Source organism: Melanostigma gelatinosum (genome assembly GCF_949748355.1).
Source record: "Melanostigma gelatinosum genome assembly, chromosome: 8".
NCBI lineage: Eukaryota > Metazoa > Chordata > Actinopteri > Perciformes > Zoarcidae > Melanostigma > Melanostigma gelatinosum.
Genome location: NC_136641.1, coordinates 14,772,287 through 14,785,410, shown reverse-complemented (window position 1 = coordinate 14,785,410; position 13,124 = coordinate 14,772,287). Strand labels below are relative to the sequence as shown.

The window sequence follows — 13,124 nt, the reverse complement described above, 5'->3', positions numbered from 1 at the left end:
GTAGACACGCACGCTGCATGAGAAGATCAGCTTTTTCTCAAGTCTGCCAGTGGATCCTAACAGCGCGGAACAGTGTGACAGAATCCACCATCACCAAGGGCTTCCGAAAGTTTGGGATAGTCCTAGATTAAGGGGTCCGGAAAGTACGGTATACTATAAAACCTGGCCATACAGGATAGCGACAGCATATCAATTACGCCGTTATTATAATCGTTACTAGCCATGGAAGCAAATGAGCTCACTGTCTGTCTTTGAGAAACCTGACCGTGAATATTCTGTATTTTCATTTATTTTTCCCCGCTTTGTTGTCTGTGTGAAAAGGCATTTATGAAAGTTACAAAAGATGTGAGTGTGTGTGTTTCTATCAAGGAAGACTTACCCTCACTGCTCCACCAAGAAGTGGAGGAGGGTGAGTTAGAAGGTACTCCGTGGCCTGCTCCATGGTGCTGGTGTTCAGTAGGGCCTCCATGGCATGCTCTCTTGAGAAACCCATATCCATCAGCTAAAACACCAAATAAAGAGGTAAAGAAGCATTTTTTTACCAGAGTTACCAGAGATGGTGACAAGAGTAAAGACCAGATATCAATAAGGGGGGATTATGAGGCTCAAATTATAATGACATATAGTGAGGGGAAAGTCAGACACTTGCTATCATTAAGGACGAGGAGACATTCTTCCACTCATCTTCCATTCTTTTTTGGAATAATGAGTGCACACCACCTTTATAATGTCTATAAAACCCCCCAATATAACCGCTTCCGTCACAACACTATCCTGATATTTGAAAAAAAAAAAAAAATAACTTGCGGATCTCAATAATCCTCTCCGAATTGCTCGTTCCCTTTTCAATCCTACCTCTCTCTATTCTATACTGCTTCCCTCTCTCCTCAAAAAGTCTCCCACTCTCCCTGATGGCTCTTATACCTGCTGGAGCTGCTCCTGGCGGACCTGTTCGTTCCTCTCCCTCTCTCTGCACCTTCCCTGTTATAAAACAAATGGTGGCCCAGGATTCAGTGCATACAGAATATGGGTCAGGAAGCTTGGTAAATAAAGCACCTCTGTCTTAGTACGTTGCTTACAGGGCCATACAGATAGTGCCAATATACAATTACCGTACTTTTCGGACTATAAGCCGCTACTTTTTACCCCACGCTTTGAGGCGTCTGCTTATAGTCCGGTGCGCTTTATATACGGATTTTTCCATAGCTTTTCTCCGCCACAACCGCAACTTCCGGTCTAACACAACATTTACTAGCTCCCGACACAGAACAGTTGCTACCAGCAACCCCTCTGCTACCAGCTGTTACTGACAGGGTCGCTACAATATGGATGAAGTACCTTTGACCTACCTCTCACTAGGACTGTTAACAAAAAAGGTTGAACGGCAAGATGCTTTTAACAGTACATGTCCGACTCGCTAGCTTCTAAGCTAATTTTAACATTACGGCCAATGGGGAAATGCTAACCGCGATTAGCATTAGCGAATATATAATATATCTTTGTACATCTTTTCATGCAGACATACTTGCATTACATACTAAGGTCTCTCACGGCTACCAAACGAAAAGCAATGAGGCAATACAAAATAACTGTTTACATACGAATAATAAAGCAATGTTGATCTGTTTCTAATTAATTAAAATCCTAACGATACCCATTTGACAACGTGTTTACAAACAACATTAAAGCTACCACAAGGCACTTTCCTTTTGGGTTGACTTTGGCAGTCCCTGTGGAGAAAAGTGGTAATATTTACGAGCAGCAAATTTCCTTTAAAAAACCTCTTATTTTACTGCAGCAGGGTCTGACAGTCTTTCCCACATACCTGTGTAAGCTGGGCCTGGTTAACCTGGGGCTCACGGCGGGGGGTAGAAGTAGTTATATCCTCAGTTGTTCCAGTTCCTCCTCCTGTTCCTCCACCGCCGCTGCCTCCTCCTGCTGCTGGTGCTGCCGGCACTGCAGGTGCTGTTCCAGCCGCGACTGGTGCCTCTCCGCCTGTTGTCGATGCTCCAGTGGCTCCACTGGGTGCCAAAGAAACAGTGGAGGCCGCCTCGTCATCCGGGCGCACCGCCCCCTCTCTCTCCTTGGTCAGGCGCTCCTGAATTACAGGCTCCCCTCTCAGTATGTGGCAGAGGATGGCTAGCATTGATTCAGCCATCCGGCCTCCATACACCTTCAGTGGCTTTCTGTTCCACAGACTGCGAATGCAACTGAATGCAGCCTTGATTAAGAAGAGTGTGTTACAATCATAAAGCACCAACATACATTTATAGCAAATCCTCCAACTCTCATCCCTAATTTGGAAATGCTAACAAACCATTCTTATATAAGAATGCATAAAGAGAATGGTGCATTTCAACAGGGTTTGAGTAGCATGTTTACCATGTTCACAAGGAGTCCAAATGAACCAACTACTGCTGTGAACACTGTACTGCCTGTCCAAATGACCCATTTTGTTCCCAAAATTCTCAGAAGTTATTATCTACATTAAATATGATAAACATATATTGCGCTGTTACTGCAGTCAAAGAGTATCTCCAGACCAGCTCACTGGGTTTAGTCAGATCTCTGCTCACTTGTGTAAGGCCTCGCTGAGCCTAGATGGGTACCGCCTACATTAGATAACCTTTCACATCATTGCTATTATGCACCCCCGCGATTAATCAACTACTTTTGGGGAGTAGTAGTCAATGACTACTTAAAATGCAGCAGTTGTGAAAGCCCTACTGCAGTGTTATTTATGTTCATAACTTCTGAAATTTGCAGAATTCATGGAACTTTTTCTGCATATCATTTTCTTATTCTTTTCTCTACATGGTATTAAAATGCAACAGAGAACAATCATTTTGCTCAGAGAGCAGGGAAAATCTGATGGTGTCCATCTTTTCTTATTTTCCTGGCAACTGTGCTCTCACAAGCTTACCCACTTGAATGCCACACAATGTAGAATTGACTTCCCATGTGGACAAAAGGCAAACTCAAAAGATTTATCTGAAGGCAGCAATTGCGTCATTTGATTTCTATAGCTCGGGGAAACTGACCTTCTGGGTGACTATGAGGAACCGTAGGGCACTGAACTGGGGCATGGTGGGTGTGACCCCAGGCATTTTAGCTGGCAGGGAATGGGGCGAGTCCAGCACAGTGCTTGGGTTCACCATCTTCTCCACCAGCATTAACCAAGCATCCAGGAACTCCCCTGTCCCATCTGGTAGATCAGTGTGCTCCAGACCCTCAGACACAGGCACCTTCCCACCCATCGACAGGGCCCAGTTAAATGTCCTGCACACAACCAATAAAACTCCCGTTTAACATAGAAATTTAAATTAAGAAGCAAAATGTTACGATAAAAATACTGTTCTTGATATGTCACTGCACATAATGAGACTTACTCAAATAAGGCATCATGACCCCCAGAGCAGAAGAACTTTTGCAACATAAGGTGGTAGGGATACTTCCTCTCATCAAACAGCATGGGGGATGTGAAGCCCACTGAGCAGATGAAGAAAGTCAGCCTGCCAGACAAAAAGTAAAGAATAAAAACAACACTCATATCACCTGTGTGTGCAAAGCAGATGTAACAATGGAAGTGGTCTCTTACCTGAAACGAGGCGTGGGTGTGTAGGGTGGGGGCTGCCAACTCAGACCCTTGGTGAGGAGCTTTGTCAGGGCAGAGGCAGTGGCCCGGGCAGCAGGCGTGGGGGTAGTGCCTGTGCTTGTGGCGTGGTGGGAGCGGCGTTGGCGCACTGGGGAGCCCACACACAGCTTCACCAGTAGGCCAAAGAGCTCAGCCAGAGCCCGCCCTAACCGAGATGAAGCTGGACAGACACATGAAGGTTAGTGCGATACCATAAAACTCACAAGGATGTAAGGTAATTTAAGACATGTTAAAATATTAGAAAATATAAAAACTTGATTGGTACATAGAAATGAGCTCACCAGACAGGAGAGGTTTTATCTGTTTTATGCGGGTGGCCATAGCTGGGGTGAGTTTGGACTTGGCCTTCGGGTCTGTTGGGGTGGGTTCGTCCGTCTCCATGGGAGCCAAGGTGTCCCCATCTAGACCCATGCCTTCCAACAGTCCACCAGCAGTTGAATCCACAGTCACTGCCTCAGACTCTGTTAGATAAATGTAGAGGAGATTAAAGTGGTTGGTGGGTGTCCAGGTACATGGTGGTTTTCAGCGAACAAAGTTAAACGGTTGAATTACCAGTTCTCCTGGAGCCAGATGATGTGGTTGCTGCAGTGCTGCCAGATGGCTTCTCCTCTTTGGGCACCAGCTTCTGCATGTCGGCCTGGCCAAACTCGCATCCTGGAGGCAGACTGTAGGGGACAGGCGAGAGGTGTTACAGGATAACAGCTGATTGAACAGTTAAAAAAAAGGAGGGTAAAGGAAAAGAAATTCACCTGTTAGGCGTGCACAGGGACAGCAGCACGGTGCTCTCCCATACCAGAGAGCAGTAGAGCTGACTCAGCTTGTTCAGAACACTCAAGCCCAGCTGGGAGCCCCACTGGTTGACTGAGATAGCTCTGATCTCACTCTGTTTAAAAAGAGAGCAGAAACATTCAGGGTGCTAAACCGTTCCGAGATGAAATATGAAGCCACCTCCATTAAGAAAATGCTTCCATATTTACCTGTCCTACTCTGCAAGTATGGACAAACATGAGGATGTAGGCATGCGCTGCAGTAAGAGCATGTAGTAGTGGTGTGGCACGGGCCGACAACGTCGGGTCAGTGACATGGCCCGCGTTAGCCAGTTCTCTGAGAAGGACGGATCCACCAGGCACCTCAATCGGTCGATGAAGTGGCTCCAGAGACGTCAGGATGCTGTCCAGTTGGCACAGGCCCTCCTGAAGTACCTTAGGCTCATGAGAGAGAGTCTAACGGGGAGAATTTTGGGGAAAACCAATCAGTCTAAATTCAGCAAACTATAGTTACCGTACTTTTCGGAATATAAGCCGATGCTTTTTACCCCACGCTTTGAGGCGTCTGCTTATAGTCCGGTGCGATTTATATACGGATTTTTCCGTAGCTTTCCTCCGCCAACACATTTAACATGAATATTGTAATGTTCCACTCACGAGTCGGAGACCGGGTCCTTGCAAGGGGTTTATTCACAGAAACCGTCGCTCTTATTGCCGAGCAACTCCCTCGAACATTATCCGTAAAGTGTGTTTTCCACAACAACAACCACAACTTCCGGTTCCGGTCTAACACAACATTTACGAGCTCCCGACACAGAACAGTTGCTACCAGCAACTACCAGCAACCCCTCTGCACCAGCTGTTACTGACAGGGTCGCTACAATATGGATGAAGTACCTTTGACCTACCTCTCACTAGGACCGTTAACAAAAAAGGTTGAACGGAAAGATGCTTTTAACAGTACATGTCCGACTCGCTAGCTTCTAAGCTAATTTTAACATTACCGCCAATGGGGAAATGCTAACCGCGATTAGCATTAGCGAATATAGAATATATCTTCGTACATCTTTTCATGCAGACACTTACATTACAGACTAAGGTCTCTCAAGGCTACCAAACGAAAAGCAATGAGGCAATAACTGTTGTTGCTCATAGCTCTGAATAGCTGTTGTGCTAGCAGCAACTGGCCAAGCCAGTTAGCCGTAAATGCTATTCAGAGCTATGAGCAACGTAGACACGCTGCATGAGAAGAGCAACTTTTTCTCAAGTCTGCCAGTGGATCCTAACAGCGTGGAGCAGTGTGAAAGAATCCAACATCACCAACGGGTTCTGAAAGGCTGGACTGCTGCGAGATGAGGAGGACAGCGCAATGAGGAGAACAGCGCAAGCTCAGGGGCAATGAATGCAATGAAGCAATTCTGAGGCTGTTTAATTCCGACACTGAAGAAGAGGACTTCAATGGTTTTAGTGCACAGGACGATGGTGACAGCGATCAATTGCGATCCTGTGTCGATCCAGCCACTTTCTGGCTCGGATCAGAGGGATTACCGGTACCGTAAGCCACTTCCCGGCTTGGACCTGTGCGGAGCGCGTGGAGACGCCTCCTAGTTGACTTATTACCGTTTTTTCCAGTTCTACAAAACTTGTTCAAGAGTTTTTTTGTGTGGGTGTTTTTGAGTGAGAGAAATAAATCATCTTGGTTTGCAATATAACTTTGCTGTCCTGAGTCTGCATTTGGGTCCTTGAACACACCACATCATGAACCGGTAGGTATGCCTGTATGAAGCATGAAAAGATATACGGTACAAAGGTGGATACAAAGATATATTATATTCTCTAATGCTAATCGCTAATGATAATCGCAGGTAGCATTTCGGCTTATAGTCCGATGTGGCTTATATCAGTAAATATTCAGTTTTCTTCTCAAAATTAGAGGGTGGGGCCTATATACCGGTGCAACTTATAGTCCGGAAAGTACGGTAATTTGACCTCATATATGAAAATAGTCAGTTGGCTACATCTGGCCCAGGTTATTGATGTTAATGTCCGTTGTTCCTGCTCGATAAATAAATACAACAAAGATTGTGCTCACCAATATGGACTTGCAGACACCGGCCACAGCCTGGCAGGCAGCAGACGTGGGGAAGTCTATGGGCAAGTTGGGCAGGCCCAGAATAGAAACCAGAGGTAGCAGACCCTTCTGGCTGACAAACTCCTGACAGTGGTCATCTGTGGTGTTGTTGCTTAGAATGGATTCCACAAACTTCATCTAGAAAACATGTGCATCGCAAATCAGTGACTGAACTGTGAAATTAGTTGAGCAGTGTTTCCATTAATAACCAAGACTGTGGCGGCCCGCCAAAGTCTATTTTGCCCCGTCACGGTTTCATAATGAACCAAAAACAACACACAGCGCTGCGCAGCGCCTGGCTTTAGTTCGGCTCAGAAAGTGAAACTGAGCTCTGCTTTATAGCTTGGAATATTTCCCAACATGCCCATAACCATACTAAAACTGTTAAAGAAATCACACTCACCACATTCAGGATATAATCCATTAGAGGAATGGGTATCCGCTCCTCAGTGCCCACGACCCTGCAAGAATTCAAACATCAGCATTAAAAACTAAAACATCTGAAATCTAGTTGACTGACTTGAAGAAAATCAAAGTCTGTAAAGAGTTGTTCTATTCTATTGCGTTATGAACTCAGCGTCATACAGTTCAAGTGGCACTGACTGTCTGGTGCTCTCTGCTTCCCCCTGCTGCTGGCTGAATGTGTGGAGGGCCTCCTCTTCCTCTTCGTCCTCACTTGAAGCTTCTTCAGCAGCGTGGCTGGAGCGTGCTGGTGGCACCGCCACAGTGCCATCTGCTTTCTGGATAGACGGTTTCTGGCAGATGTACTCGGGGGCTCGACCTAGGTTGCAGATCTCCTCCAGTAACTGGAAGACAAATGTGGCTTTAATTATCCTGCAAAACCATGTGGCTTGAAGACTAGAAAGATCGCTTGTGAAGGAAGATACGCTACCTTAATAATGGCAGTAGTAGCATCAGTCTTCAAAGTGGGCTGGTGCCTCATGAGCTCATCCACAGCACTCCCCAAATTGGATGCAGTGTCACCTGATGCCGAAGAAAGAACATGTCACCCACTCAAGCACGTTCCACAGATGAAGATCTCAATAACACAACACATACACTTTAACTTACCCAACGGGTCTGAGCTGCGCCGCCGTCGCATGGCAGGCAGGTAGTCGGGGGACAAAAGCACTTTGAAGAGGCGCTCAAACGGCTGGCACTGAACGAAGGAGTGCAGGCCTCTCGCGTTCAGGCAGAGGGCGCTGAACACATTAGGGAGAGAACCCAACACTTCACGGGTAGCAGGAACCTGGGCAGAGACAGTGGAAAAAAATATATAGAATTAACAAACTTTCCAGTTTTCTAGGACCCAACATCAACCTGCGCCTTTTAGCAGTGCTGGCTCACGTTGTGACCCTTTTACAGAAAACTCGATGACCTGCGTTTTTGCCGTCAAGTCATTTTAACATGCCATAACCAGACCTGGGTCGGTCAATGGACAACACAAATTGCACACAGGGATTCAGGTATGTTTATAGGGATGTACATTTCATGAATGCATCCACAGGTTTAAAACCTGATCTATTGCCAGAGGGCAACCCCTTTACACTGAAAGTCAACAATTATCCAAAGCAAATGAAGAGCTGAGCGCAATGTCTCTTAGCCATCTCTGAAATTCTAGTCACATTATGGTAACAATTTCAGATGATCTAATTCAGTACAGGTGCTGAGACAATGAGAGAAAATGAAACTGATAATATTGAACTGGTGTTAACTGTCAGATACAAAAGGAGGAGACAGGAAAACTCTCACATCTTTGATGAGAAGGGCGTGCAGCATGACATCAGTGAGACCGTTATCCTGCAGGGAGGAGAGCAGGGATGGCTCCTGGAACACAAACACCGTCACAACCTCCGTCGCTACAAACCCAAAAGACGGAGACAACATCAAGAGAGGAAAAAGAAAAAAGGAGATCATAATCCATGACAATCACAACACATTTAACTTAGCATTAATAAGCAAACAGACATTTCATTACATTCATTTCTCCAGTTAAATATGACATGTCTGTAGTCAAGTGAGAGCACTTTGCTCAGTCAGAAGAGGCTACTGTGAACTCACCCAAGAGGAACAGTGAAGGGCCGTAATACTCTGCATTACTGATGATATGCTTGAGTGAGGTAGGCAACGACCCATCCATTACTTTATGAGAAAAAGAGGGTACATGTACACATTAACAACCAACATTTGCATTGTGAAATCTTCAGATAACAATGTATTTACCTGTTCACCATGTATAAACAAGATTAATACAAAACCCTTGATCTCAAAGGTATCCAACAAGTAAGAGAATTGCCAGTGACTCACCATGGCGGATACCATCAGAAAAGGCAGGGTCCTGGATTGCTTTCTTCAAGAAATTGAGCATCGACTTTAACAGCGCTGCCCTCTGGGGTATACACTGCATACCTAGAGAGACAGAGCGGCATAGTGACGACAGAGGACAATAGTGACATGTGTTTGGGATTAGTTTTCTGTGCGTTTGCTGTGAGTACCTGCACGGGGCGCGTTAGAAGCACTGGTCTGTGCTCGGAGGTCCGCTTCTGGTCTGGAACCAGAAGACGTGGACGGTCCAGGGCTGCTTTCCATGGCAACCTCTGACACTGAGAATACATAATGTTGGCAAATCAACACAACAGCCAGGGGATTCTTTCTTATTTGGAGATATTGACGAATAGCCTAGAATGTAAATTACAGCCTTGACTTATAGATATGAATTTATAAAGGTGAGTGACTTACTCTCCATGTCTGTGTCCATGTCTTCAGACTCGTTAGCTGTGCTAGGCCTCTGGATCTTTGGCTTGATGACAAAAGGGCACTCTTTCCTTGACAGGTCCACCTCATGCTACACAGAGAGATGGAGAGAGTGATGAAGGGAAGAACGAGTGAGACCAGAGGTTTAGCAGAACTTTCAGTGACTCTGTAGCGGAAGGCTGCCGCATCAGGAATGAGAACGCAAAGTGCATAAACCAACCTCTAGCCTGGAGATAAAAATGGTAAGGCCGCTGTGGGACTGAAAGGCAGCCATGTCAAGGTTGGTGATTAGGTCCACGACCCGCACTGCTCGCGTCACAAAGGTGATCTGGTCCTGCTCATCACCCAGAAACTTGATAACCTACAAAGTTAGATAATAAAACGTCAGACTTATAAAAAAGAAAAGAAAAAAAAAGAAGAAAAAAAACACAATTGGTAATGACTTATTGGTAGGTTGAGAATATACCTTCAGGAGGGCTTCCATCATGCCACAGGATACAAGGGCTTCCCCTCCAGCATCATAGCTAGCCAAGTGGTAGAGGAATGAGAAGAGCGCAGTGGCAAACTGGTGCGGGTAGGGTTCCATCAGAGGGTCTAGGAAAAAGAAAAATGTAATGTTGACAAACGAGCTTCAACTTGAAATGTCCCACTATCTTGTGCATCACACACTAAACTGACACAAAAAGTTCTGGCTGCAATCTCACCGATCATTGCTTGAATGCAGTTGCGCACCAACACAGGCAGGAAGCCATGGTAGGAGGCAGTGCCGGTGCAGTCGATGATGTTGGAAAGCTTGGGTGTCCTCTCCAGATGGACAATCGAAGTTAAAGTGCGCAAAGACGCTGCCTTGATATCCTGAAGAACAAAATCAAATTCAGCATTTCAGAAAACTGAACACTAAAAAGGGACTTTGAGACTTCTGCCTCGACACTATACAGTACACAAATGACGGTAATCTAAAAGTAATCTTGGCTGCAAAATATGTCTAATGTAATTTTACAAATAGAGTGCTACCACTAATGTGTCATAGGAAGTTAGTGTCATGACATTAAGCAGAAAAAGCAAGAGTCTTTCTTACCACAAGCTGTTTGTCTGTAATCTGTAATACATCCACCAGCTCTTCTATCAAGCCGTTATACAGAATACTGTTGGCCGACTCTTGGAGTGCATTTGAATACACTGCAAAGAAAGAGAAAACATCAGGAGTTCAAACTTTGAACAGAACCCTTTGTCCCTTTATCTTGGGAAGAAGGCTTCTACTCACCCAGTATAGAGATAGCATGCAGGCGGGCCTGCACAGCCTGCAACCTCTTCTTGTGATTTGAGAAACCATGGGCCAGTCGAATGTGTGTGAACAGCAAGGTCTGCTTGTCTTTAGGGATGTTGTACATCACAGTCAATGACTCCATGATCTCAAATGGGCTCTCTGAAATCTAAGAGATGCAGAACATGTGTAGGATGAAGAACTCACGGTATTGTTGCTCAACTGTTAATGACAATCATATTGATATGATAATTTGACTGTACCTTGTCAAGCTGCTCGATGTGAATATAGTGTAGTGTGTTACTACTTGTCTGCAAGGGAAAGGAGTTCAGAAAGGTTAGGGAAGAAGGCGAGTCATCAACATAGTATTCCAAAAATATTTTCTGGTTTTATTACAGGATGACTGCATAAATAAATAGCTTGGTCTTTACCTTCCTCTCTACTTTTACCTCGGGGCCCGGTTCAGCGTAAAACTCAAAGTGCAGTGTGGTGGCACTGGGCGGGTACTTCTGCTTATGTACCATCAGGGGGCAGCAGAGTCAGGGACGATAGTTTACATATAGCGGTTAATTACCGTAGTCTCGTTTGACAGCCTTTATTCATCAACATAAAACAAATAGTCCCATAGCTGTAGGTAGTTGATAGACGATTATTTAACAGCACACTGTAAAATTCTTACCGTCATAAGCAGATCCCTGCAGCACTCAGCCAGACCAAAGCCATTCTCCTTTCCTCCCCAGCTCTACAGAAGGAAACAAAGAGACTAAACAATACAGCTCTTCCTCTTGCGAGACAGCTGGAATCATGGTAATAGGAAAACAATGGCGTTCACTAGACCTCAGCTAGGTGTTGCAATCGGGCCAGTAGAGGCGTCCTTTTGTCAGATCCCAGTCTTGTGATGTAGTTAGAGCGCTTACTGAACACATACAGCAGGTTCAGCACAGACAGGACCACCTGCATGTCACATGACGCTAACAAGGTGGTTAAGTGCTGTAAAAGGGGGTGGGAGTGGCAGATGAAAGAGGGTTAAAGTTAGTGAGCTGCTTTACTTTTTCCAGAAAAAAACAGTAGTGGTCCAGAGTGTACTAGGTTCATGCCTACCTCTATGGAGCTGTAGAGGTGCCTAGAGAAGCTATACTCAATGAGCAGGGCCGTGAAGTTGAGAACTGCCAAAAGCAGGGCTTTGAGCTGTCCATTATCGGGACGGTCACACACCAGCAGCCATGACATGTTCTCCACTGTCTGGCCTGCATCACACAGGATGCCATCAAAGCGGTCCAGTAGATCCACCCAGTGGTACAGCTCACACTGTTGAAGACAAATCATCTTCAGTAACGGTAAAATATCACAGGGGACTGCTTTCTGAATACAACAAGTATTTGGAATGGTTGAACTCTTGATACAAGCATACAACAGATCTCCCAAATAAACCTGATGTTAAATGACATTTAACATTATATTCCTTAGTGTGCTTGTTTTCTTGTTTGGATTTGTGTTTTTTTTTAGCTCATCAAGTGGTTATAGTCAAAAGTTTTTACATCTGGGAAATGTGGAAACAATGTCCAAATAAAACTGCTGAAAACCAGCCTCCAAGAGAAGTTTAAACAATCTGTTTATATCAAGGGTGGTGTTGACATTTGCTTTCCTACTCTCTGCACTCACTGGATACCTGCTCTTGCCATTGACCGTCTTATTCTTTACTTTTTAGGCTTTCTGGTGGAGCAAATGCTCATACCAACAGGGGAATAGTAATTACCGTTTGAACAACCAAGGCATCCTGGTGAGCAAGCAGTCCAAGAGTACATCCACATTAAACCAGTTAAAAATATGTATTTTTCAGCACTCCATTCACGCCAAAGCATTTTGGGGGGGTACTTTAATTCATATCTTGCTTACCCTGTGGTCTTCTCATTTTAAATGTCGATACAGCCGATCACACAGCAAAGATGTTGTCATTAATCTGACTTGTCATGAATATAAACATCTGTATCTATTCATGTTTTTGTAAAGAGGATGTACAAGCTTAAAAATAATGATATGCAGTGCAACTGACAGTAAGAGATTTGGCCGTTTCTCTATTTTTTTTTCTTTGAAAAACAATCTAGAAAAACTAACGTCTTAAAAATTTTAATGAAGGCACTATTTTTTAAAGAAATTATGGTTTAGTGCAGACACAGTCTAAGACGTGTCCCAATTCCTGTCAGATTCCTGAAATACGCATTTTATGTCTGTGATATTCCACACAATCATTGACTGGTGGGAATGGACGGGGTTCCAAAAGAAAAGACAGAGGATGGTGCCTCTTCCCGTTTTCTTTGGGGCTTACCTTGCCAATATTCCAGGTCTTGATGTGCTGCAGTTCAACCAGCAGTTGCGCATCACTGCATGCCTTGAGCTTCTCTATAAGTATCCTGCAGTCGGCAGGCTGTTGGTTCAGAAGAGGCATAAAATGGTTAGTCAGAAGTGAGTGCACGGACCTCCAATGGCTCTTTTCTACTAGCATAGCACAGTATAGCATACATTAGCGAGACACAAAAACCTGCATTTCTTCTG

The 13,124-nt window shown here is 44.8% G+C and overlaps 1 protein-coding gene across 7 annotated transcripts in view; it reads right to left on the bottom strand.

Annotated features, from left to right (window-relative positions):
- The window catches only part of huwe1 (HECT, UBA and WWE domain containing E3 ubiquitin protein ligase 1), a 46,431-nt gene that overhangs the window by 23,872 nt on the left and 9,435 nt on the right, over nt 1–13,124 (bottom strand). For 6 of the 7 annotated variants that reach the window (XM_079273845.1, XM_079273843.1, XM_079273849.1 and 3 more), the window contains 31 exons: nt 12,898–12,996; nt 11,673–11,879; nt 11,409–11,561; nt 11,251–11,313; nt 11,003–11,080; nt 10,835–10,882; nt 10,572–10,740; nt 10,386–10,486; nt 10,012–10,162; nt 9,774–9,901; nt 9,528–9,668; nt 9,293–9,398; nt 9,049–9,156; nt 8,861–8,962; nt 8,615–8,695; nt 8,306–8,412; nt 7,625–7,802; nt 7,446–7,537; nt 7,139–7,359; nt 6,957–7,014; nt 6,515–6,691; nt 4,633–4,878; nt 4,405–4,538; nt 4,208–4,320; nt 3,937–4,116; nt 3,599–3,815; nt 3,390–3,512; nt 3,042–3,279; nt 1,826–2,221; nt 925–981; nt 380–502 (listed from right to left, as the gene is read on the bottom strand). In XM_079273845.1, coding sequence (XP_079129971.1) covers nt 380–502; nt 925–981; nt 1,826–2,221; nt 3,042–3,279; nt 3,390–3,512; nt 3,599–3,815; nt 3,937–4,116; nt 4,208–4,320; nt 4,405–4,538; nt 4,633–4,878; nt 6,515–6,691; nt 6,957–7,014; nt 7,139–7,359; nt 7,446–7,537; nt 7,625–7,802; nt 8,306–8,412; nt 8,615–8,695; nt 8,861–8,962; nt 9,049–9,156; nt 9,293–9,398; nt 9,528–9,668; nt 9,774–9,901; nt 10,012–10,162; nt 10,386–10,486; nt 10,572–10,740; nt 10,835–10,882; nt 11,003–11,080; nt 11,251–11,313; nt 11,409–11,561; nt 11,673–11,879; nt 12,898–12,996 — 4,395 coding nt within the window. The remainder of the gene's footprint in view (nt 1–379; nt 503–924; nt 982–1,825; nt 2,222–3,041; nt 3,280–3,389; nt 3,513–3,598; nt 3,816–3,936; nt 4,117–4,207; nt 4,321–4,404; nt 4,539–4,632; nt 4,879–6,514; nt 6,692–6,956; nt 7,015–7,138; nt 7,360–7,445; nt 7,538–7,624; nt 7,803–8,305; nt 8,413–8,614; nt 8,696–8,860; nt 8,963–9,048; nt 9,157–9,292; nt 9,399–9,527; nt 9,669–9,773; nt 9,902–10,011; nt 10,163–10,385; nt 10,487–10,571; nt 10,741–10,834; nt 10,883–11,002; nt 11,081–11,250; nt 11,314–11,408; nt 11,562–11,672; nt 11,880–12,897; nt 12,997–13,124) is intronic. The other variant, XM_079273848.1, reaches the window with a different exon arrangement.